We start from the raw sequence: 22,227 nt of genomic DNA on the forward strand, positions 1-22,227 counted from the left end.
CCCCCTGGGACTATCCATAGGCGTAGTCAAGCTTTTTCTGCCTAGTGTCCTACTCCTGTAGGGGCAGTATAACCCAATGGTTAAGAAGAATCAGGAGCTGTGTCCATCAATGAACATCAGAGAAATGGATTTTACGGAAAGTCAAAAATCACATTTTTCCACATTTTATTATGTTACAGCCTTAATCCAAAATTGATTGAATTCATTATTTTCCTCCAAACTTCTACAAAAAATACCCCATAATGACAGCACGAAAGAAGTTTGATTGAAATCTTTGCAAATGTATTAAAAATAAAAAAGGAAAAAATCACATGTACATAAGTATTCACAGCCTTTGCCATGACACTCAAAATTGGGCCCAGGTTCATTTTGTTTCCACTGATCATCCTTGAGATGTTGGAGTCCACCAACTTGGAGTCCACCAACTTGGAGTCCACCAACTTGGAGTCCACCAACTTGGAGTCCACCAACTTGGAGTCCACCAACTTGGAGTCCACCAACTTGGAGTCCACCAACTTGGAGTCCACCAACTTGGAGTCCACCAACTTGGAGTCCACCAACTTGGAGTCCACCAACTTGGAGTCCACCAACTTGGAGTCCACCAACTTGGAGTCCACCTGTGGTAAATTCAGTTGATAGGACATGATTTGGAAAGGCACCACACCACGTCTATATAAGGGCCCACAGTTAACAGTGCATGTCAGAGTACAAACCATGAAGTCTAAGGAATTGTCTATAGACCTCCGAGACAGGATTGTATGGAGGCACAGATCTGGGGAAGGGTACAGAAACATTTCTGCAGCATTGAAGGTCCCAATGAGCACAGTGACCTCCATCATCCATAAAGGGAAGAATTATGGAACCACCAGGACTCTTCCTAGAGCGGGCCGCCCAGCCAAACTGAGTGATTGGGGGAGAAGAGCCTCAGTCAGTGAGGTGACCAAGAACCCGATGGTCACTCTGACAGAGCTCAAGCTTTTCTGTGTGGAGAGAAGAGAACCTTCCAGAAGAGCAACCATCTCTGCAGCACTCCACCAATCAGGCCTGTATGGTAGAGTGGTCAGACGGAAGACACTCCTCAGTAAAAGGCACATGACAGCCCACCTGGAGTTTGCCAAAAGGCACCTGAAGGACTCTCAGACCATGAGAAACAAAATTCTCTGGTCTGATGAAAGAAAGATTGAACTCTTTGGCATGAATGGCAAGCGTCATGTCTGGAGGAAACCAGGCACCGCTCATCACCTGGCCAATACCATCCCTACAGTGAAGCATGGTGGTGACAGCATCATGCTGTGGGGATGTTTTTCAGCGGCAGGAACGTGGAGACTAGTCAGGATTGAGGTAAAGATGAATGCAGAAATGTACAGAGACATCCCTGATGAAAACCTGCTCCAGAGCGCTCTGGACCTCAGACTGGGGCGAAGGTTCATCTTCCAACAGGACAACGACCCTAAGCACACAGCCAAGATAACAAAGGAGTGGATACGGGACAACTCTGTGAATGTTCTTGAGAGGCCCAGACTTGAACCCGATTGAACATCTCTGGAGAGATCTGACAATGGCTGTGCACCCACACTCTCCATTCAACCTGATGGAGGTTGAGAGGTCCTGCAAAGAAGAATGGGAGAAACTGCCCAAAAATTGGTGTGCCAAGCTTGTAGAATTATACTCAAAATACTGGAGGCTGTAATTGGTGCCAAAGGTGCTTCAACAAAGTATTGAGCAAAGACTGTGATAGTTATTTACATGGGATTTTTTTTTTTTGTTTTTTTTTTTTAAATAAATTTGTAAAGATTTCAATCAAACCTCTTTCATGTTATGATTATGGGGGATTGTAAAAGAAAATAATGAATTTAATCCATTTTGGAATAAGGCTGTAACATAAAATATGGAAAAAGTGAAGCGCTGTGAATACTTTGGATGCACTGTATGTGATCTACTACAGAGTCAGAGGTGTAAGATGGGAGAGGATATGTAGTATGTGATCTACTATGGAGTCAGAGGTGTAAGATGGGAGAGGATATATAGTATGTGATCTACTACAGAGTCAGAGATGTAAGATGGGATAGGATATGTAGTATGTGATCTACTATAGAGTCAGAGGTGTAAGATGGGAGAGGATATATAGTATGTGATCTACTATGGAGTCAGAGGTGTAAGATGGGAGAGGATATGTAGTATGTGATCTACTATGGAGTCAGAGGTGTAAGATGGATAGGATATATAGTATGTGATCTACTATGGAGTCAGAGGTGTAAGATGGGAGAGGATATATAGTATGTGATCTACTACAGAGTCAGAGATGTAAGATGGGATAGGATATGTAGTATGTGATCTACTATAGAGTCAGAGGTGTAAGATGGGAGAGGATATGTAGTATGTGATCTACTATAGAGTCAGAGGTGTAAGATGGGAGAGGATATGTAGTATGTGATCTACTATGGAGTCAGAGGTGTAAGATGGATAGGATATATAGTATGTGATCTACTATGGAGTCAGAGGTGTAAGATGGGAGAGGATATATAGTATGTGATCTACTACAGAGTCAGAGATGTAAGATGGGATAGGATATGTAGTATGTGATCTACTATAGAGTCAGAGGTGTAAGATGGGAGAGGATATGTAGTATGTGATCTACTATGGAGTCAGAGGTGTAAGATGGATAGGATATATAGTATGTGATCTACTATGGAGTCAGAGGTGTAAGATGGATAGGATATATAGTATGTGATCTACTACAGAGTCAGAGGTGTAAGATGGATAGGATATATAGTATGTGATCTACTATAGAGTCAGAGGTGTAAGATGGATAGGATATATAGTATGTGATCTACTATGGAGTCAGAGGTGTAATATGGATAGGATATATAGTATGTGATCTACTATAGAGTCAGAGGTGTAAGATGGATAGGATATATAGTATGTGATCTACTATGGAGTCAGAGGTGTAATATGGATAGGATATATAGTATGTGATCTACTATGGAGTCAGAGGTGTAAGATGGATAGGATATATAGTATGTGATCTACTATGGAGTCAGAGGTGTAAGATGGATAGGATATATAGTATGTGATCTACTACGGAGTCAGAGGTGTAAGATGGATAGGATATATAGTATGTGATCTACTATGGAGTCAGAGGTGTAAGATGGATAGGATATATAGTATGTGATCTACTATAGAGTCAGAGGTGTAAGATGGGAGAGGATATGTAGTATGTGATCTACTATAGAGTCAGAGGTGTAAGATGGGAGAGGATATATAGTATGTGATCTACTATAGAGTCAGAGGTGTAAGATGGGAGAGGATATATAGTATGTGATCTACTATAGAGTCAGAGGTGTAAGATGGGAGAGGATATATAGTATGTGATCTACTACAGAGTCAGAGATGTAAGATGGGAGAGGATATGTAGTATGTGATCTACTACAGAGTCAGAGATGTAAGATGGGAGAGGATATGTAGTATGTGATCTACTATAGAGTCAGAGGTGTAAGATGGATAGGATATATAGTATGTGATCTACTATAGAGTCAGAGATGTAAGATGGGAGAGGATATGTAGTATGTGATCTACTATAGAGTCAGAGGTGTAAGATGGATAGGATATATAGTATGTGATCTACTATAGAGTCAGAGGTGTAAGATGGATAGGATATATAGTATGTGATCTACTACAGAGTCAGAGGTGTAAGATGGATAGGATATATAGTATGTGATCTACTATGGAGTCAGAGGTGTAATATGGATAGGATATATAGTATGTGATCTACTATGGAGTCAGAGGTGTAAGATGGGATAGGATATGTAGTATGTGATCTACTATGGCAGTGATGGCAAACCTTGGCACCCCAGATGTTTTGGAACTACATTCCACATGATACTTATGCACTCTGCAGTGTAGGTGAGCATCATGGGAAATGTAGTTCCAAAACATCTGGGGTGCCAAGGTTCACCATCACTGTACTGTGGAGTCAGAGGTGTAAGATGGATAGGATATGTAGTATGTGATCTACTATAGAGTCAGAGATGTAAGATGGGATAGGATATGTAGTATAATGGATAAAGGGAAAAAAATTTGGCGCTAGATTTCTCAATGGGTGAACTAATATTAATGAAAAATAATATTAAATGTAGAGTGTTGATGCTGATCTCAATGAGTAAGGCTCAAAATATATAATAATTGGTAAATATTCAATGTGATGAAAAAAATATATAACTAATAATAAAATGTGTAGAATCTGTACAGAGTCAGAGATGTAAGATGGGATAGGATATGTAGTATGTGATCTACTATAGAGTCAGAGGTGTACAGTAAGATGATAATGGATATATAGTATCCTGAGGAAATCGGTATCATGGTATGTTTATATCCTGAATAAAGTGCATTGAACTTCCTGATGCAGAGTAAAATATATGCAAAGATATGCAAACAAGTACAGTGCAATAGGCAGATAGTGCAGGATATATACATTCTTTTGGTTCTCTTATTATTTTGCCAGACTTACCTTTTAGTTTTTCTGTTGTTCATCCTTCCAATTAAAGAGGAAATAAACTCTTCCTTTTTTTTTTTTCTTCCCTGCAAAGTAAATGCATAATGTGCTAGTATGCATCGCATACTAGCACATTATGCAACACCTCCAAACGAAGCCCTCATTGTCCCCGGTGGCGGCCGCATCCATCTTCTGCCATCTTCCTTCCTGGTCTGTGGACTCCGGCTATGCAACTGGCTGGGAAGCCGCGTGACGTCACTCCCGCACATGTGTGCGGGAGCCACCGCTCACGGCACAGGGCTCTGAAGAAACGGCCGCCCAGATCGCATGCGCCGATGACGTCATCGGCTGCATGAAATGTAAATATCTCCTAAACGGTGCAATTTTAGAGGATATTTACAGTACCTATAGGTAAGCCTTATTATAGAGGTAGCTATAGGTACAGCTTACAGAGGGGGAGTTTACAACCACTTTTATAGTGCCAGTTTAAAGTTATAACAGACAGTCCCCAAATTATTATTTGTGCTGGTGATAAATAATCGCTAAAAGAGCTATACAATATTTTCACACACTCCATCAGGCGGACTCCGTTTATCTCAGCGGGGGATCGATCCGCCGATCCCCCGCTGAGCAGGCGGATGGCAGCTCTGTCTCCAGGCTGTGTGCGGAGACACAGCTGTCAGGTCCCAATTCTTCTCTATGGGGGAATCGGATGGGAAGGGACTGCCTGTTCGTTCTCATCCGATCCGCTGGACGGATGTAAAATGGGGTTTCCATCTGTCCAGATTTGACGGATCGGATGTCAGTGGACATGTCTCCGCTGACATCCGATGCCTCATAGAGATGCATGGGGTGACCGTTCAGATCGACCTGAAAAACTGACAGGCGGATCGGTAACGGTGCACCTGTGTGAAAGGGGCCTAAGTGGCCGAGGCATTTCTTGCAGCCGCACTCCTGAGATTCAATTCTCAAGCACAATGAAAAGTATTTGTAGCACAATTCACGCACTTGGCTGTTTGTAAACCTATCGGAGCGTATTTATAAAGCAGGAAATGCGACTTTCACCCAACAGAATTCCAGGTTATATTTAAATCTGATATTCACCAAATATTCACTGCAGGTGAATTTTCCTGGTCCAGGTGTTTTTTTTTTTTTTTTTTAACAAATTCTAGATGTGGATATATTTACGTAGTTATATTGGTCCAGGTAACTATGCATATACCATACCTGTGGCATCCCTCTAGAACAGTGGTCTCTAAACTGTGGCCCATGGGCTTTTTTTATTTTTTGTCTGGCCCTTGGATCACTAAGCCACTGACACCAACGATGGAGCATAATTTCTCCCACTGACACCACAAGGAGGCACAATTGTTCCCAATGACACCAACAGTTTGGTTCTATTCCTCCAAAAGACACCAATGATGGGGCACTATTCCTCCCAAAGATATCACTGATCGGGCGCTATTCTTCCCAGTGATGCCACCGATGGGTCACTATTCTTCCCAGTGACACCATCAGCGATGGGTCGCTATTCTTTCCAGTGACCCCACGGATGGGTCGCTTTTCTTTCCAGTGACCCCACGGATGGGTCGCTTTTCTTCCCTGTGACCCCACGGATGGGTCGCTTTTCTTCCCAGTGACCCCACGGATGGGTCGCTTTTCTTCCCTGTGACCCCACGGATGGGTCGCTTTTCTTCCCAGTGACCCCACGGATGGGTCGCTTTTCTTCCCTGTGACCCCACGGATGGGTCGTTTTTCTTCCCTGTGACCCCGCGGATGGGTCGTTTTTCTTCCCTGTGACCCCGCGGATGGGTCGTTTTTCTTCCCTGTGACCCCGCGGATGGGTCGTTTTTCTTCCCTGTGACCCCGCGGATGGGTCGTTTTTTCTTCCCTGTGACCCCGCGGATGGGTAGTTTTTCTTCCCTGTGACCCCGCGGATGGGTCGTTTTTTCTTCCCTGTGACCCCGCGGATGGGTCGTTTTTCTTCCCTGTGACCCCGCGGATGGGTCGTTTTTCTTCCCAGTGACCCCGCGGATGGGTCGTTTTTCTTCCCAGGGACCCCGTGGATTTGTCGATTTTCTTCCCAGGGACCTCGCGGATGGGGCGCTATTCCTCCCAGTGACGCCACAGATGGGGCGCTATTCCTCCCAGTGACGCCACAGATGGGGCGCTGTTCCTCCCAGTGACGCCACAGATGGGGCGCTATTCCTCCCAGTGACGCCACAGATGGGGCGCTATTCCTCCCAGTGACGCCACAGATGGGGCGCTATTCCTCCCAGTGACGTCACAGATGGGGCGCTATTCCTCCCAGTGACGCCACAGATGGGGCGCTATTCCTCCCAGTGACGCCACAGATGGGGCATTGTTTTTTCGCCGATTTATGCCAGGGTATTTTCTACTCCCACTGGCCACAGTCTGCCCCCCAAAGGACAGTAAACTGGCCCTTTGTTCAGAAAGTTTGGAGACCCCTGATCTAGAAGCTGGAAATCACTGTAGTAAATGCCACTCCAGTGATCTCTCCCCCCCCCCCCCCCTCCCCACTAGCTTCCGGGTCCCATGCCTAGTGTCTGCCCTGCTGTATTGTGAAGAAAGCAGGTCAGACGCTCTGCACGGGTGCCATTCAGAGATCGCTTTGCATTATTTCTATGCATGCAAAGCTTTCCCTGATTGGATGAGACAGAGAGGTGAGGCAGTGACATTTCAATTTCCACCTTTTCCATTCAGGGAACAATTGTAAAGCGAAGTCAGAATGATACCCGTGCCGAGCGGTTGACCTGTGTTCAGCTGCTCAGTAAAGGACATGGAAGCTAGCCTAGTACCCGGTACGTGACTCAGAACTTCAGTTATTGTCCGACTGTCCCCCGCAATATTGCAGTTCCGCTATAAATCGCTGATCGCCGCCATTATTAGTAATAAAAATAAAATGATCCCATAAATTGTAGAAACTATAACTTTTGCGCAAACCAATTAATATACGCTTATTGGGATTTTTTTTACTAAAAATATGTAGCCGAATACATATTTGCCTAAATTGAAGAAATTTTTTATTTTTACATTTTTTTATTTTTTTTTTATTTGATGTTTTATAGCACAAAGTAAAAAAAATAGTAAAAAAATATATATACAGTGTCTCACAAAATCACTGTGTGCTATTTTTACTTAGGGAAACAAAATCCAACACATCTCCACTGACAGGATGGAGCTCTTCATTGTTTACATTTGCAGAGCCCCGTCCTGACTTTCTCCTCGCCGATCAGCGGGTGGCGGCTGACATCCATTGGCCGACACCCGCTGATCGGCTTCTGTGACTAATCAGAGCAGAAGCGGCGCTCCTGATACCCAGAAGTGCTGGAACAAGTATGTGATCCGGCACAGGACCGGACTTGGCCGCAGTATAACATTGTGGTTAAAGCGGAGCGCCAGAATCCTTCAGAAAAAAAATTAAAAGTCAGCAGGTACAAATACTGTGAGAAAAAAATTATTTGATGGTGTTGGTGCCAACAAAAACCCGCGCAAAGGAAGTGATAAAATATATCTATAAATGTAAAAAAATGTGAAAAGTGTAGGATAAAATCCAATTATAGGAGCTGCAATAAACACGTGAATACGTAGAATATGAGAAAGAAATAAATATTACTAGATATAAAATTGCGCTCCACTAAAAAACACTGGTGCAACAATAAATACCTTATAAAAAGGCAAAGACAAAGTGCATATTATAGTGCAACAATAAACGTGAAATGGTGACTAATCATGTGCAATCATAAACTCATTATAAAGTGGACTAAAACAATAATACAAAATAAATAAATAGTCCATAATCATAGCAATGAATGTCCAATTTGAAATTTGATGGTGACAATAATGGCAGCACTTGCTAAGCTATGTACACCTCCACCAAATACACAGGAACACCCGGTGTGTAGTCAAGGCTTACCGGATGCAATGGACCCCTTAAATTACAGGGGGTCAATAAAGGCAGACTCAGGACACCGGAGATATGGACACCCAATACCAAGGCAGGCACCACTTCCAATATACTCCAAAACATTCCTCCTTTAATTCCACTAGAACTGGGGATGGACTCCCATATAGCGTACCCAGAAAGGAACAAGAGGACTCGAATAGTGAAGTATGTACAGAAAGTGTGATTTTTTTAAATGGTAGATGCACTTACATGGTACAGATATTAACAGGGCATAACAGAAGCACAACTGCGTTCTCCGGTTATGGAACGCCGCTTCCGCATTCCACCGGGAGCCGGAAGTGACGTGGTAGCGCGATCACGATCCTGCGTCCCGACGCGTTTCGTCAGCTTGTATCTGACGTCATCAGGGTCATCAAATGCAAATACTGTAGCTGCTGACTTTTAATATAGACACTTACCTGTCCAGTGATCCCGCGTTGTCTTCACCCAAGCCAATTTTTCAATCGGCTCTCTGGTGCTGCCGCCATCTTGGCTAAGGGAAACCAGCAGTGAAGCCTTGCTACTTCACAGCCAGTTCCCTACTGTGCATGCTTTGTGAATGGGGAAAAAAGGGGGGCAGAACTTGCAGCTGAGATTGGGGCAGCAAAGTCAGCCAGAAGTGGTAGCCGGTACCTGTCAAAACCATCTACCCGCTCCCCCCGAAAGGTGCCAAATGTGGCAGCGGAGGCTTTAAAACACACAGACCTGGAAGATTCACCAACATTGAATGTTTAATCAGATTCACTGCTTTATAACTATATACCAGTTGTGGTTTGTGTTGATGCGTACCACATGCAGTCTGTTTGCTGTTCAATGAAGGATCAGTGGAAAAATAAAGAAGGATGGAAAGAAATCCACTGTTCCTTCAGTGCAGTCTGAGAACACGGACACAAGTTCTATTTTTTCGAATGCTTTGGAACGATTACCCCGTGCACCAGAGGAATGTTGTAAGAAATCTGAGTTGGGTGGGGAGGGGGAGTGTTGGTGAAGCTGTTATAGAAATCTGATTCACGGTGCAAAAATACAGAGGAAGTTCTTCTGTCTTGTTTTGAAAGAGGCTGAGACTTCAAACTGACGTTTAACCACTTGCCACCCAAGGACGTCCCTGTATGTTGTTGACTTGCAGTGGTTATCCACTTGCCCTTTGGAAAATGTATCCCCCTTCATGACCAGACCATTTTTTTCCCGATACGGAACTGTTACTTTAACTGGCTATTGTGCGGTCGTGCGACACTCTACACAAATTGTATGTCCTCCCCCCCCCCCCCCCCCCCACAACTAGAGATTTCTTTTGGTGGTATTTGATCACCTCTGCGGTTTATTATTTTTTGCGCTATAAACAAAAAAACGAACCACAATTTTTAAAATATATATATATATATATATATATATATATATATATATATATATATATATATTAAAAATATATATTTTAGACTTTCAGCTATAAAACCCATCCAATAAAAAAATGTAAAAAAAAAAAAAAAAAATCTAATTTCTTCCCAAATTTAGGCCAATATGTATTCTACATGTTTTTGGCAAAAAAAAATATAAATCCCAATAAGTGTATACTGTTTGCTTTGCGCAAAAGTTATAGCGTCTACAAACTATGGCGTATATATAATGGAATTTTTTATTTATTTTTTATACTACAGCCAGGCCAAACGTTTTGAGAATGGCACAAATATTAATTTTCACAAAGTCTGCTGCTTCAGTGTTTTTAGATATTTTTTTGGCAGATGTTACTATGGGTATACTGAAGTATAATTTACAAGCATTTTATAAGGCTTTTATTGACAATTACATGAAGGTTATGGAAAGAGTCAGTATTTGCAGAGTTGACCCTTCTTTTTCAAGACCTCCACAATTCCCCCTGCCATGCTGTCAATCAACTTCTAGGCCAAATCCTGACCGATGGCCGCCCCCAATTCTTGCATAATCAATGCTTGGAGTTTATCAGAATTTTTTGGGGTTTTTTGTTCTCCCTCCTCTTGAGGATTGACCACAAGTTCTCAATGGGATTAAGGTCTGGGGAGTTTCCTGGCCATGGACCCAAAAGTTTGAGGTTTTGTTCCCCAAGCCACTTAGTTATTTGCCTTATGACAAGGTGCTCCATCATGCTGGAAAAGGAATTGTTCCTCACCAAACTTTTTTTGGATGGTTGGGAGCAGTTGCTCTCGGAGGATGTTTTTGTACCATTCTCTATTCATGGATGTGTTCTTCAAAACGTATGAGTGAGCGCACTGCCTTGGCTGAGAAGCAACCCCACACATGAATGGTCTCAGGATGCTTTACTGTTGGCATGATACAGGACTGATGGTAGCGCTCACCTTTTCTTCCCTGGGCAAGGTTTTTTTCTGGGTTGTCCTAAACAATCCGAAAGGGGATTCATCACTGAAAATGACTTTACCCCAGTTCAATCCCTGTTCCTTTTACAGAATATCAGTCTGTCCCTGATGTTTTTCCTGGAGAGAAGTGGCTTCTTTGCTGCCCTTCTTGACACCAGGCCATCCTCCAAAAGTCTTCTCCTCACTGTGCGTTCAGATGTACTCCCACCGGCCTGCTGCCATTCCTGAGCAAACTCTGCACTGGTGGTGCCCCAATCCCACAGCTGAATCTACTGTAGGAGACGGTCCTGGCGCTTGCTGAACTTTCTTGGGCTCCCTGAAGCCTTTTTCACAAATGCAGTGGAAATGTTTTTATGGGATTGGGTTCATTTTCATGGCAAAGAGGGACTTTGCAATTAATTGCAATTCATCTGATCACTCTCCAGAACATTCTAGAAAATATGCAAATTGCCATCATAAAAACTGAGGCACTAGACTTTGTGAAAATTAATATTTGTGTCATTATCAAAACTTTTGGCCACGGTTGTGTATGAATCATATGTAAAGCAATACCGTCCTATTAACTGTGATGATATATTCAATCAAAAAAGTTCCAGAATAAGGTGTATTCCAATGAGAGAAAAAGTGGTGTCTTGCAGTGTCCAAAGAAAACCTTCTACCTTAAATCTTAACACAGGGTTCGACAAATCCTAGGCGCCAGGTCTCCATGGCGACATGAAATTGTGTCCAGGCTCTCTGGATTCTCCCCATGTGCCCCCCCCCCCCCCACAGGTGTATTGACTAAAGCCTCGTACACACGCAACGATTGTTGCCCATGAATTTTCGGCCAACGTCCGATCGGCCGATTTTCGGCTTGTTAGTATGATGCTTCCGACAACCAACTACGACTTTTCGGCCGAACAAAATCTGGTGTGCAGGCTATAAAATTTTTGTTGGCCGTCAACAGAACGGTCGATTTTCCATCAGTCAGTACAGATTTCGGCAGAAAAAATTCAGATGAGCAAGACTGGGCATGCTCAGAGAAGAAAAACACACGGAAAGTAAACCAGAACATGACATCACTTCTGAAGTTGGTTTTTGTTGGCCGAGAAAATTTGTGCGCAGTCTAGAGCACATTTCAACCAACACAACAACACTGGACAAAAGACAGCCGATCGGTCGGCCGATAATCGTTGCGTGTGTACGAGGCTTAAGTGGTCGGGCTGGCCGGTAATTGAGGCCGCGGCCTGCTGGAGCTGGATACACACTCCTTTCTGGTAATCGGAGTCGCCCTCTGGTGGGCAGGGCTGTGATGGGCATTACTGAGGGCTTCCCCTGCTTCCTCTCACTGCCCGCCCACCTCAGACATCTCCCTCCTAGTGTGACAGCTGAGTGATGGGGTTTCGGGCTTGATCTGTTGCCTTTTTATTACCGCTGGTGAGTAGACGAGGAATGCATATTAGTGCCAGCTCATCCGTGCAGCCTCATCAGCGAAGGAGGAAACCTACTTATTATTTTTTCGGTCTTTGTTCGTTTTTACACCAGGCAAGAGCAATTCCTATTGCCCTATGCCCCGGACATGCAGTTCCGAGCACTGGGCAGCTGAGCTGGCTCCTAACTCTTTAACTGGCTCCTAGATTCAAAGCAGATTTGTCAAGCCCTGTCTTAACACGCCACCACTTGTGCTAATAATAAGTGCCGTTGTTTTGCAGAGGGGAGCGTCACGCTGTATGGAAAGCGAATCCTCACCACATAGAGCCACACCAGAGCGTCTCATATATAGTGTAGTAATTTTTTACAATGTAAAGAATCCACATAAAATCACATACATCCAAAAGAATAACCTGACATAAAAACAGCAATTCAAATCCACTTACTAAGATGGTTGCCAATTCTGATCATCGAAAATGGCAGTGTGACGTCAGCTCGTAATCCAGCCCTAATGCATTTCGTCCAAGGGCATATCCTGAGGGCATTTGGTACATTTTTGGCCTAAATTTATGAAGACATTTGATTTGTTTTTTAATTTTTTTTTTTTATTGGATGTTTTATAGCCAAAAGTAAAAAATAACTTTTATTTTCTCTATCGTCCATTGACAGACGCAGCTCCATAATCTTCTTGACCATTGGGTTATGCTGCCCCCTACAGGAGCAGGACATTAGGCAGGAAAAATCTTTACCACGCCTATTGGGCAGTCCCTGCAGGCATGCACCCACTCACTCTGCTATAGGATTCAGTTTAAAAGAGAAAATATTCTCTGAGGGTGTATGTTTTTTTCTTGGTGAGCTCCAGATGTTCCTGGTTAAGCTCCTTGTTGCCTGGTTGGCTAAGTTTAGCCTTTGGGAAATTATGTTCTTTCTCTGCGTTGTTTTCCCACCCCTCATGCAAATACTGCTTTGGGACGTTCCAATGGTCAAGAAGAATATGGAGCTGCGTCTGTCAATGAATGATAGAGAAAAATGGATTTTTGACCTACCGTAAAATCCTTTTCTCTGAAGTTCATTGACAGACTCAGCACCCGTCCATCTATTTGAGTGGGATGGGGTTTTTTATTCTAAACACGGCTTGCAACAAAACAGAATCCTTTAGCAGAGTGAGAGGGTGTATGCCTTCAGGGACTGCCCCATAGGCGTGGTAAAGATTTTTCCTGCCTAGTGTCCTACTCCTGTAGGGAGCAGCATAACCCAATGGTCAAGAAGAATATGGAGCTGCGTCTGTCAATGAACGATAAAGAAATCTGGATTTTTGGCTTACCATAAAATCCTTTTCTCTGAAGTTCATTGACAGACGCAGCACTCACCCCTCTGTTTCTGAGTCGGATGGGGTCTTTTCTTCTAAACACAGCTGGCAACAAAACAAAGTTCTATAGCAGAGAGTGGATGCATGCCTGCAGGGACTGCCCAATAGGCGTGGTAAAGATTTATCCTGCCTAGTGTCCTACTCCTGTAGGGGGCAGCATAACCCAATGGTCAAGAAGAATATGGAGCTGCATCTGTCAATGAACTTCAGAGAAAAGGATTTTACATCAAGTCAAAAATCCAGTTTCTTTTTTTCAATCTTATTTTTTTGTTTATTTAATAAAAATAGAAAACTGCAGAGGTGATTACCACCAGACGAAAGCTCTATTTGTGTGAAAAAAAATTAATTTGAGTACAGGGTCGCATGACCGCGTAATTACCAAAGTAAAATAGCAAAAAATGGGGGTAAAACCTGGAGCTCCACTGGTTAATATTGTAATGAGGACAATAAAGTGTAAGCGTTCCATACTTATGGCTTTGTTTTGACTCTGGTTTTATCTTTTTTCTGTTAGGTGACGTATGCGTGGCTGCTGATTGGTCTCTGCCTACTTTATGGGACAGGTGCCTTCTATGTACCCGGTGTGGCACCCATAAATTTCCGCAAGGATGCCCCTGTGGACATTAAGGTGAGAAGCCTTTCATATAATCTGTGTGATAATAAATAATGGCTGCTGCTTGTTGTGATATGTCCTCTTGCTTTCTCTATTAGGCTGTGAAGCTTACCAGCTCCCGGACCCAGCTGCCCTACGAATATTACTCCCTTCCTTTCTGTCAGCCAGACGAGGTCACGTACAAGGCGGAGAATCTTGGTATGTTTAACCTGGAGGTACCAGTGTGGAAGGTATAGGGCCAGCCTATTTCTACCAGGGGTCCCTCCAGAGGTTTCTAGGGGTTCCTTGAGTAATGAACAATTTGTGACTGTCGGATAAATAACCACTGACACCAGTGATCTCTTTAGTTATCTGTAAGAGGGGGAGTATTCTTCCCACTGCCAGTTATCATTATTTACCATTAGCTGTAGATATATTAATTTTTAGCTGGGGTTTCCGAAGACTGAAACGTTAATGCAAATATACCTCTGTGTTCAAAAGGCTGAGGCCCCGTTCACACTGGGGCGACGCTACTTCCCGGGGCGACCTCACAGGTCGCGGCGCGCTGCTCGCACCGTGACCTCGGAGCGGCCGGCACGGACTTCATAACATTGAAGTCTATGCAGGTCGCTCCGGGTCGCCCCAAAGAAGCTCCGGACCCTTTTTCTAAGTCGGAGCGACTTGTGTCGCTCCTATTAGAATGGGTCCACAGCTTCTCTATGCGAGGCGACCTGTCAGGCGACCAGGTCGCCTGACAGGTCGCCCGAGTGTGAACGGGGGCTTAGAAGAGCGCTCCTTCTTATATCAGAAATCATATATTACCCCCTTTGAGTCAGCGCCTCCCAGCCCTTTAAGGGGTATAGGATTGCGGTAGGCGGGGCTTATGAACATGTGACCGCCATGATTGGCTGTCGTGGCGCTCACATGATCAGAAAGCTGGCGATCGCAAGAAGCGATTGGCGGCTTTCCGTTAAGCGCCGGTAACAGTGGCAGGAGGGCATAGCTGTATTCACACCTGAGCTTATTTCAGCTCATAAAGCGCTCATCTCTTAGGTCTTAACACGCCCAACAAGCAAAATCACATTCCTTTTAATGGCCCCTGTTCACATCTGAGCATTTTGTCGCCTGACGCAAAATGGCTGAAGCTCAAAAAAGTACATGAGCTTCTTTTTTGGGCAGATTACAAGCGTTTTTGTTAGATGTCAATGCCTGCCACCAAACACCTGCAAAAAACTCCTGGAAAAACTGCCTGGAAAAAAATCCCCAAAAAACGCGTGCCACTGATACCGCGTGCACATGTTTACGTAGATCTCCGTGATTATGCACAGCCGAGCCACAGGAAATCTGCGTGGGGCGGTTGGTAAGACGTACAGTATAATAACCGTTAGAATTCAGACTTCTCAAAGTTGATATCTAATACCTGGGGAAAGAACCGTGACTCATTGTATGCTTTTATATCTCTTATTTTGTGATCCAAGCAAGCTGTATATACATTTGTCAGTTTAACCACTTTACCACCGGAGGATTTTGCTGTCTTACGTCCAGGCCACTTTTTGTGATTCGGCGCTGTGCGACTTTAACTGACAATTGTGCGGTCATGCGACACCGTACCCAAACGAAATTTACGTCTTTTTTTCTCCCACAAACAGAGCTTTCTTTTGGTGGTATTTGATCACATGTGTGATTTTTACTTTTTGCGCTATAAACAAAAAAAGAGCGTTTATTTTGAAAAAATAACAATATTTTTAACATTTTTTTATATGAAATTCCCCCCCCCCCCTCAAAAAATGTAAAAATCTAAATTTTTTTAAATTTTTGGCCAATTTGTTTTCTGCTACATATGTTTGGTAAAAAAAAAATCACAATAAGCTTATTTTGATTGGTTTGCGCAAAAGTTATTGCGTTTACTAACTAAGGGAAAGATTTCTTTCATTTTTGGTGTTTTTTTTTTTTTACGCGTAATGGCGGCAATCTGCGATTTTTTTTTTTTTCTTTGCGGGACTGCGACATTGCGGCGGACAGATTGGACCCTTGACTGACATTTTTGACACTTTTGGGGGTACCAGTGACATTACTGCAGTAATCAGTGCTATATATATATATATATATGCACTGTTACTGTAACAACGACACTGGCAGGGAAGGGGTTAATTTTATTGGAGAGGGAGGGGTTAATGTATGCCTGGTACTTACTAAGGTGTGGGGGGGGAGGTGACTGAGTGAGTCAGGGACAGATCGCATGTTCAGCTATGCTCCCTGCCTGTCACTTAGGAGATCTGCCCGCTCTGTTTACACAAGCGGGCGGATCTCCAAACTAGATTCCCCGACGATCGGGGAAGAGCAGCGGCGATCGCCGTCGCTCCTCCCCTGGCCCGACTCCCGCTGTGACTGAACACAGCGGGAGCGAGGCTCCGGCGGCGCGCGCGTGCCGCCCACAAGGGGCGGAGTCCAGCGACGTAAGTCTACGCCGCTGGACGATAACGAGCCACATTGCTGCAGTAGCAGCAATGTGAGCGGAGTTAAAGTGGTTAATTGTATTTTATTGCTATACAATGAATATGTTGCCAGGTGTCAAATAATTAAACGCACCACATTCCTTAATAATCAGAACTATTTGAGAAATTGAAAAAAATGGGATTTTATAGGTGCCAAAGAAAAACCAATGTTGTATAAAAGAGATAACTTAAATTTTTATTGAGACAATTAAAATCAATTTTACATATGATAAAAACCTAGCACAATAGTCATACGAATAATCTATGCATGCAGTAACTGCCGCTCAACATGTCAAATAGCAAAAGATAGCCTTATGGAAGGGGTAAAATCTTTCCGAGCTGAAGTGGTTAAACCAATGAAGTGATGTTAAAGGTTCGCTCAGAGAGCAAACACACTCCCTATGTTTGCTGCACAGCACCAGTATTGCGATCACATGATTATGTGAATAGTACGCCACTTGAGTTCCTCTACATGCGTTTAATCTGTGAATTTATATGTTTGCACGGAGCTATTTTATAACAGTTTTTCTCCCATTAGGTGAGGTGCTCCGCGGTGACCGCATAGTCAACACACCGTTCAAGGTGTCGATGAACAATGATAAGAAGTGTGAGATTTTGTGTAGCACTTACAGCAAGCCCCAGGTGCTGACTAAGGACCAGAGCAAACTGATCGCCGAGCGCATCCAGGAAGATTATTATGTCCACTTGTGAGTTGGCACTCTGCCCATCAGATACTGCATTTCCTTCTTATAATAGATGTTTTTGTTTCTTTTTTTATTATTGCAGAAACAAAATGTTAATTTTTCATTATAATATTAAAGGAAAAATTTTGAGAGATTGATTAGAACACCAGTTGGGGACATTCACCCCCGCTTAAATAAAAAGTAAAGTAAAAGAAAATCACAAATTTTATATTGTCCCCGGAACAGTATTAGAGAGGAAATTTTCCAATGGGGACTTTGGGGGGGGGGGGGGGGGCGCAATGGATTCCCCTAATTCCCCAATGGATTCCCCTAATTCCCCAATGGATTCCCCAATGGATTCCCCTAATTCCCCAATGGATTCCCCTAATTCCCCAATGGATTCCCCTAATTCCCCAATGGATTCCCCTAATTCCCCAATGGATTCCCCTAATTTGTAGTGAAGGTGAATCTCCCCAGTGAGACACAGATTGCAAAAAAAAAAAAAACACCCAAAAAAACCTGAAAGGGGTTATAACCTTACTATATCCAAATGGGGGAAAAAAATAAGTTTTGCCTATATTTCTACTTTAACTGCTTGCCTGCTGGGCCAATTATGACATTTCGGTCATACATGTAGAAAAATCTGCATTTTTTTTTGCTAGAAAATTACGCGTAACCCGTACATGTATTTTTTAAGCAGATTCCCTAGAGAATAAAATGGCGGGTGTTGCAATTTTTAAATTTTTTTTCAAATGCAAATTTTTGGAAAAAATACACTTTTTAATGACTTTTAGCGAACACAAACAAAATATGATACCCACTTTTATCATAAAATATGAAAGATTGTTACGCAGAGTAAAAAGATACCCAAATTAAAATTACGCATGTCCGTAGAAGGGCGCCAAGCTATGGTACCTAAAAATTTCCATAGGTGACACTTTAAAAGTCTTTCCGGGTTACCAGATTAGAGTTACATGGAAAGGCTGGTGCTAGAATTATTGCTCACTCGAACGTACGCGATGATACCTCTCATGTGTGGTGTGATCAGTTTCCATATGCGTGTAGGACTTGCGTATGCATTTGGGCAGGGGCGTTTTTAAAGATTTTTTTTTTTTTTTTACACTTTCTTTAGAATTTTTTTTCGTATAAACTTTATTGCTATCACAAGGGATGAACATCTATTGTGATATTATGGGCTGTGACAGATCCTCTGTATGGAGAAATCTGGGGTCTATTAGACCCCATATCTCTTTTCTGGCCTCCAAAGCATCTGATCAAATGGAGATTGAGTTTGATCAGATGCTTGTAATGGCTGTTAAACAAAGCGCAAAGCGGAAGTAACAAAATCCTTGTCGCTTTCTGATCTCACAGTGAGGGAGGAAAGTCAGTTTCACTCTCTCTGTTCAATCCACAGGATGCCCCCGGTCAGAGGGGACCCAGGCTCACCTGAAAGGCAAGGGGAAGAGGGAGGCACCCCCTTCCACCACCTGTAGAAGAGATCGAGTGGTGTATAGCCACTTGAATCACTTCTACATGAAAGAGCATCACTGGCTGAAAATGTTGATACCGGAATGATGCCTGTAGCTGTACCTGATGTCAACAAAGTGATTAAGCTAGCTCACTAAAATTGTATGTGATCATTAACATGTAAATGCCATTTTAAGATTAACCACTTAACGACCAGCCACGTAGATCTACGTCGGCTGACTTTGAGTGGTTATACCGGGATGATGCCTCTAGCTAGAGGCATCATCCCGGTACCGTTGTTTGAAGCCGGCGGTCGGCTTTCCGTCGGTAACGATCGATGCGGCTCGGGAGCCGCTCGATCGTTACCCGGGGGGGCGGGAGGGGACGTCCCCCCCCCCCCTCCCGCCGCCTTCCGGCCGTCCGGTGGGACGGGAGCCCCGAGCACCCAGCCGGCACGTCCGCCGGCTGGATGGAGTCCCGATGAATGCCGGAAACGGCATCGATCGGGTCTCCGATGACGTAACCCGGAGGCGGCGTCCATGACGTCACATCCGGGTTACCGTGCCGCAAAAGGCGGCAGATTTAAAAAACGGCTGTGTGCAAAAATGCCGTTTTTGGCGTTTTGCATACAGGGAAGTGTAGTGGAGGGGTTTGGGGTCTTTTAGACCCTCGATCTTTCCATAAAGTGTACCTGTCACACATATTGCTGTCACAAGGGATGTTTACATTGCTTGTGACAGCAATAAAAGTGATCAGATTTTTTTTTTTTTTAAAAAACCTGTAATAAAGTTAAAAAAAAAGAAAAAATAAATAGGAAAAAAAAAAAAATAAAAAATTTAGCCGCCCCCGTCACCGTTAGCTCGCGCACAAAAAAAAACGTATACGCAAGTCGAGCCGCAAATGAAATCGCTGTTCAAACCACACATGTGAGGTATCGCCGCGATCGCCAGAGCGTGGGCAATAATTTAAAAAAAAGAGCTACACTCTAACTCAAAACTGGTAACCGTTAAATAAATTTAAAGCGTCGCAGATTGAGATCTCTATTGACCGTAGTTTGTCGCCATCCCACGGGGGGGCGCAATTTTAAACCGTAACATGTTTGGTATCTATTTACTCGGCGTGACATGTTCTTTCACAATATACAAAAAAAATGGGCTAACTTTACTGTTTAGTATTTTTTTAAATTAGTGAAATGTGATTTTTCAAATTTTTTCCAAAAAAATGGCGTTTTAAAGACCGCTGCGCAAATACCGCGTGACAAAAAATTTTGCAATGACCGACATTTTATTCTCCAGAGTCTTTGCTAAAAAAATATATATAATGTTTGGGGGTTCTAAGTAGTTTTCTAGGAAAAAATACTGGTTTTAACTTGTGAACAAAAAGTGTCCGAAATAGGGCTGGGGGTAAAGTGGTTAATTTTAATATTTATAGATTTGTAGCTTTTAATTAAATATTATCTGGCAATCTGGGTCAGATATGCCAGCTGGAACACTAGAGAAGCCCGTAGGACATGTGGGGTAAAAAGTCATTAAATCTGATGAGGGAGGTCTGGTGACAGCCCCCGCTCATCGTTTTTAAAGCGGAATTCCACCCAAAAGAGGAACTTCCGCTTTAAATAGTCCTAACACCCTGACATGCCACATTTGGCATGTCATTTTTTTTTGGGGGGGGGGAGCGGGTACCTAGTTTTGACAGGTACCCGCTCCCACTTCCGCCCGGAGCGCCGCGGTGCCCTGAGCGGAAGTTCTCCTCTCTCCCTCCCTCCCTGCAATCTCCCTCCCAGAAGATTGCCGGCCAATCACGACGCGTAGCACAACTCGCGCATGCGCAGTGCGTACCCGGCTGTAAAGCCGCAAACTGTCACAGCCGGGTGCCCACATCAGTGATGCCGGCGCCGCAGAGAGGGAGAAGACGGCACATCGCTGGACAGGGGGACAGGTGAGTGTGTGTATAGGCTGGAACTCCGCTTTAATAACTTCTTTACTCTGTAATTGCAGTTCCGCAAACTGTCAGTTCTAGGTCCTTGCCTGCCCCAATGTGACTGCATTTTGTCTACCTCTGTGGTGCACCCTTCATCTCCCTTTTATCTGGTGGGTTCCAGTCTGCCCCTGCTAGCAATCCTGCCATGTAGGTCCTTTCTTAGACACATTCTGTTATAGCATGGTTGGACTTTATAGGTGCTGAAAAATCACCTCCCAGAATAATTACCAATACATATATAGGGAAAATGATGATGATTTTATTACATAATAGGATAAAATAGACAAAATAAGGGATTTATTCCCATTAAAAGCATTCATTTATCTCCACACATATGGCTCCAACCAAGACACCCCTGAAGATAGAGGTCCTTCCCTAGGTGTATACTGTACAAGAGGTCCTTCCCTAGGTGTATACTGTACAAGAGGTCCTTCCCTAGGTGTATACTGTACAAGAGGTCCTTCCCTATGCGTATACTGTACAAGAGGTCCTTCCCTATGTGTATACTGTACAAGAGGTCCTTCCCTAGGTGTATACTGTACAAGAGGTCCTTCCCTAGGTGTATACTGTACAAGAGGTCCTTCCCTATGCGTATACTGTACAAGAGGTCCTTCCCTATGTGTATACTGTACAAGAGGTCCTTCCCTAGGTGTATACTGTACAAGAGGTCCTTCCCTAGGTGTATACTGTACAAGAGGTCCTTCCCTAGGTGTATACTGTACAAGAGGTCCTTCCCTAGGTGTATACTGTACAAGAGGTCCTTCCCTAGGTGTATACTGTACAAGAGGTCCTTCCCTAGGTGTTTACTGTACAAGAGGTCCTTCCCTAGGTGTATACTGTACAAGAGGTCCTTCCCTATGTGTATACTGTACAAGAGGTCCTTCCCTAGGTGTATACTGTACAAGAGGTCCTTCCCTATGTGTATACTGTACAAGAGGTCCTTCCCTAGGTGTTTACTGTACAAGAGGTCCTTCCCTAGGTGTTTACTGTACAAGAGGTCCTTCCCTATGTGTATACTGTACAAGAGGTCCTTCCCTAGGTGTATACTGTACAAGAGGTCCTTCCCTAGGTGTATACCGTACAAGAGGTCCTTCCCTAGGTGTATACTGTACAAGAGGTCCTTTCCTAGGTGTTTACTGTACAAGAGGTCCTTCCCTATGTGTATACTGTACAAGAGGACCTTACCTTGGTGTATACTGTACAAGAGGTCCTTCCCTAGGTGTATACTGTACAAGAGGTCCTTCCCTAGGTGTATACTGTACAAGAGGTCCTTCCCTAGGTGTATACTGTACAAGAGGTCCTTCCCTAGGTGTATACTGTACATACATATATTATGGCGTAAATCAGCCTTTTTCAACCAGGGTGCTTTGGGGCTTCTTCAGGGGGGCCTTAGCCTAAAATTGGGGCTTCTTCAGGGGTGCCTTAGC

The 22,227-nt window shown here is 43.7% G+C and overlaps 1 protein-coding gene across 2 annotated transcripts in view; it reads left to right on the forward strand.

Moving 5' to 3' along the window:
• TM9SF4 (transmembrane 9 superfamily member 4) overlaps positions 1-22,227 on the forward strand; it is a 397,487-nt gene that overhangs the window by 340,858 nt on the left and 34,402 nt on the right. The window contains exons 2-4 of one of the 2 annotated variants that reach the window (XM_082271653.1): positions 14,098-14,211; positions 14,295-14,394; positions 17,209-17,377. In XM_082271653.1, the coding sequence (XP_082127779.1) occupies positions 14,098-14,211; positions 14,295-14,394; positions 17,209-17,377 (383 nt within the window). Of the gene's footprint in view, positions 1-14,097; positions 14,212-14,294; positions 14,395-17,207; positions 17,378-22,227 lie in introns of both variants that reach the window. The other variant, XM_082271654.1, reaches the window with a different exon arrangement.

Source organism: Pelophylax lessonae (genome assembly GCF_965119305.1).
Source record: "Pelophylax lessonae genome assembly, chromosome: 11".
Taxonomy (NCBI): Eukaryota; Metazoa; Chordata; class Amphibia; order Anura; family Ranidae; genus Pelophylax; species Pelophylax lessonae.